Genomic DNA, 4,911 nt, shown 5'->3' on the forward strand with positions numbered 1-4,911 from the left:
TCCACTTTGCTCCTGCAGACCTGATCAACCCCTTCTCAAGTTGCTTAGGAACTTTAAATGTCTCCTGCAACCAATGTTAATTGACAAAATTTACAAAATTATACTCTAAATGAGTAGAAGAAAATGCAAAATTTACAAAATGCATAGGAGATTACTTATTTTTATACCTTCACATCAATCCATATTTTCTCCTTTAGTTCATCAGGTACCTTTGACCAGTTAGGATAATCAATCGGAATCATTGTCCTAGCCAACATTCCAGTGTAGGATTGTAGACTGTGCCTTGCATCCCCTGTAGGAACTCCATGTGCATTACATGAAACCTTTGTTTTCTTGCCCTGCGCCTTCCTCACCACCACTTTATACATAGCAGAAACCCCTCGGGCACCCCCACGCTTTTTCTTTGCTGTTTCAGATGTTGTAACTGTTGCATCCGTTTCCTCCACAGAATTCACATTTTCTCCCTGAGGTTCTGTTGTCAGCTCCAACCTTTTATCTGATGCCTCATCCGACTTTTTGGAGTCTTCATGGAATTGTACTTTGGTTTTTTGCTTTTTATTTGCCATTTATCTTCTTCAATCTGAAAATGAAACATATATAATCCATTAGTCACAGGCATAAATACGAGCAATTACAGGATAAGCAGTTATAAAGTTACATAAGCCTACATAAGCCGTTACAAAATTGTAAAAATGCATAACTAAACAGTTACAGAGTGAAATATACATAACTAAACATTTACACAGAGTGAAATATGCATAACTAAACATCATCACAAAATTACAGGAGTCTAATTACACAGAGTAAATTACAAAGTTGCATCACATATATTACATGACTTGAAATAATGTTATCACAGAGTAAATTACAAAGTCTCATCACAAAATTAACTATTACATGACTTGAAATAATGTTATCACTTCTTAACCCAAGTGCCCTTAATATTTTCTCTAATACTTTTCTCAACATCATCACCGACATCACATGTAGGAATTTGGCAGCAGAATGGAGGATTTTCCATGGTTGTGTCTCCTAAATCATCATCGTTATACACCTCTTGGTAGTCTCGAGTTGTAGAGGTTAATACGACGGACCACTTGGCATCCACCGGATCTTCAATATAATAAACTTGCTTTACTTGATCTATAGACACGTATTTATCTCTCTTGTGGCCTTGTCGACTTAGATCGACAAGTGTGAACCCAAGATCATCCACCTTAATTCCCTTGTCATTGTCCGCCCAATTACATAAAAACAGTGGGGCTTTGAATGCATGATAATCCAGCTCCCATATATCTAGGATACCACCATAAAATGTCAAGTCACTTTCTACGGGGTTTAAATCTTTAGCGCTAGACACTTGGACAGTTTTAGCAACTAAAGACACTCCGCTGTTTTGAACTACCCTCACATTGTCTCGCTGTTTTGTAAAGTATCGGACCCCGTCTACTAGATAAGCTTCGTAAGTCATAACTGAAAATGATGGTTTTCCAGCTATCCATCTTACTGTCTCTGAAACTCCTCCAGGATTCTCCACCATTTCACTACTGACCTACACATTTCATAAACAGAAATTATCCTAAATTACTATAGAGAAAATAAATTAGGCACAAATGAAACTATAAAAATACTAACTTTTTCTAGAAACCAATCAGCAAAACTGTTATTGTGCTCTCTCAAGAGCCAATGAACGCTTTTCTTTTTCCCACGATGGATTTCCTCTAGATACTCCTTATGCATTCTGCCAAAAATTATATATTCATTAAAGAAGTAGTTTATACAGAATGTATATATTAATTGAACAGCCACAAAATTAAAAAAATCTTACAAGATATATGGCTGTACTTCAAGGTTGTTTAGAAGAACGTGTAAATGAGCTTCATCCCTCTCTTTTTCTTCGATTGATTTCATTACCGCAACAGATAATGGACCACTTAACTTGCCTTCACCTTTGCGAAGACCAGCAGTGGTGCAAGTTTGCTTGACAAACTCTTGGCAGAATTCAATCGATTCTTCTCCAAGATAACATTCTGCTATACAACCTTCGGGGTAGTAACGATTGCGTACGTAACTCTTCAACACCTTATTAAACCTCTCAAATGCATACATCCATCTATAGAAGACTGGCCCACATAACCGTAATTCCCGAACCAAGTGCACTATGAGATGTATCATTACATCAAAAAATGATGCAGGAAAAATTTTTTCTAGCTCGCACAAAGTTACTATTACATCTGATTGCAATTTATCTAGTTTAGATACGTCGACAACTTTGCTGCATAAAGCATTAAAGAAGAAACACAATCTAATTATTGTGACCCTGACTTTTTTTGGAAGTACCGCGCGAATTGCAATAGGAAGTAATTGTTGAAGTAGGATGTGGCAATCGTGGGACTTCAACCCAAACATTTTTATTTCTTCCATGGAAACACAGTTTTTAATGTTTGACGCGTGTCCATAAGGAAGTTTCATGTGCATTAACGATGACAACATCTTCTTCTTTTCTGCCTTGGACAAATTAAAAATCGAAGGAGGTAAATAGGTCTTTCTTTCTCCTTTTTGTGGAGCTAGATCAGCCCTAACCCCCATGTCAATCATGTCAAGACGAGAAGCTTCACTATCTTTAGACTTATGTTTCATATTCAGTAGTGTGCCAATCAAGCTATCACACACGTTTTTCTCCACGTGCATAACATCTAGACAATGACGGACATGGTGAAATTTCCAATACTCTAACTCGAAGAAAATTGACTTTTTCTTCCATGGACAGTCAACCTTCTTTGACTTCCTTACTTCTTTCCCAAACTGAAATTCAATTTTTTCTTGCTGCAATAAAACCTCTTCTCCCGAAAGAGGTTGACGTGCCTGCCCTAATTCTTGTTGTCCATTAAAAGCAGCTTTTTGCTTCCTATATGGATGATTTCTAGCCAAGTAACGTCGATGACCTTGGTAACACATCTTCCTACTATGGCTTAAATACTTTGCAACAGTATCATCACCACATATTGGACAAGACATATAACCTTTATTAACACATCCGGACAGATTTCCATATGCGGGAAAGTCGTTTATTGTCCACAATAAAATTGCTTTTAAAGTGAAATACAACTTAGTGTGTGCATCATAGACATTTGGTTCACCTTCCTCCCACAACTTCTTTAAATCATCGATTAGAGGCTGTAAATATACATCAAGGTCATTACCAGGCTCATGAGGACCGGGAACTAAAACTGTTAGCATCATAAACTTCCTCTTCATGCATAACCACGGAGGAAGATTATAAGTCACTAGTACTACTGGCCAACAAGTGTATCTATTGGTTAGACCGTTATTATGCGGGTTTATACCATCTGCAGACAACGCCAAGCGAATATTTCTTGCCTCACTACCGAAGGCAGGCCACCTATAGTCGATATTTCTCCAAGAAGGAGAGTCGGCTGGATGCCGCATCTTTCCATCTTCTATTCGCTGCTTTGCGTGCCAGGTAATCAGTTCAGATGTAGAAGGAGATTTAAACATTCGCTTCAATCTCGGAATAATTGGAAAATACCACATTATTTTAGCAGGAACATTAATCCTTACTTTACCATCCTTTCCTAACTTCCAGCGAGATAGACTACACTTAGGACACTTAGAAGCATCAACATATACCCCCCGATATAGTATGCAATCGTTTGGACATGAGTGGTACTTTATGTATTCTAGGCCTAAGTTGGATAATGTTTTCTTGGCTTCATATGCATTAGGTGGCATCACATTTTCCTTAGGAAGGAGAGAGCCAACAGTAGACAATAAATCTGTAAAGGCGCTATCACTAATTCCAAACCTTGCTTTCCAATTATGCAGTTTTAGCATCGACTCCAATTTGGTGCATTCACTACCCTCATACAAAGGCTGTTGAGCATCAGCCACAAATCTCCTAAACTGATACGACTCATTATTGTACTCACTCGAATTATACGCAGCATCACAAACATTGACTGTTTGTGATGCATGACCAGGGGAATGCATCGATGCAGGGTCAAGCGTAGGTGCAGGGCTAGGGGCATTGTCATGAACTGTTGATCCAGTGATTCCACACCCTTGTGTGTGCCAAATCCAATCAAGGTATCCCAAACTAAAACCGTATTCATATAAATGTCCCCTAATAATCTTAACTGCAAATTTTTTAAAGTTAACACATCTTTTGCAGGGGCATGGGATTTTTTTAGTATCACTAGCATTTTCCTCGGCAAATATTAAAAACTCTTCAACCCCGATTTCATAGTCAAGTGTATCCCTATCTTTGAAAATCCAAGACTTGTCCATGTTATTCTCAAACTACCTGATTGTCAAATATGATATCAAATTACATGGTAACAAAGATCCAAACACAATATACAATTACATTTACAAACTAAACAAACACAAATATATTTACACAGCTGTGCATAAAACATAAAAAACAAATCCCAAGCTCTAAACATATATAACACAGTACATAAAAAAGAAACCCCAAGCTCCAAACATATATAAAACATATATACAACTACACGTTTAATTTTCACATGCATACATATAACTACAAAAAGTTATACTTGCAACCGAAACATTTATATAAATATAAAGAAGAATATAGAAGAATATATATACCTAAAACCCAGCAGCTTCGAAACCCAGCACCTCCAAAATCCAGCAGCTATCCAGCAGCTTCGAAAACCCAGCAACTACCCTAATCTCCAAGCTTCAAATCTCCAAGCTTCAAAGAACCCTAATCTCCAAGCTCCACTCGACCCTAAGCTTGAAGATCGAACCTTAAGCTTGAACACAGCAGCTTCGAATCGCGCACAAATCGCACCTAGGGTTTAGAAGAGAGGGAATCAGTTAATAGAACATTTGAAAGGGGGTTTAGAAGAGAGGGAATCAGTTAAT

General features: G+C 37.7%; 1 protein-coding gene across 1 annotated transcript; it reads right to left on the reverse strand.

Annotated features, from left to right (window-relative positions):
* Positions 1 to 916: 916 nt before the first annotated feature.
* Positions 917 to 4,308, reverse strand: LOC108212365 (uncharacterized). Its single transcript, XM_017384089.2, has 3 exons — positions 1,829 to 4,308; positions 1,636 to 1,741; positions 917 to 1,552 (listed from the first exon to the last, which is right to left on the reverse strand). Exons 1-3 carry the CDS (start codon positions 4,306 to 4,308, stop codon positions 917 to 919), a joined length of 3,222 nt encoding a protein of 1,073 aa, XP_017239578.2.
* Between the last annotated feature and the right edge of the window lie 603 nt (positions 4,309 to 4,911).

This window comes from Daucus carota, chromosome 3, assembly GCF_001625215.2.
Source record: "Daucus carota subsp. sativus chromosome 3, DH1 v3.0, whole genome shotgun sequence".
NCBI lineage: Eukaryota > Viridiplantae > Streptophyta > Magnoliopsida > Apiales > Apiaceae > Daucus > Daucus carota.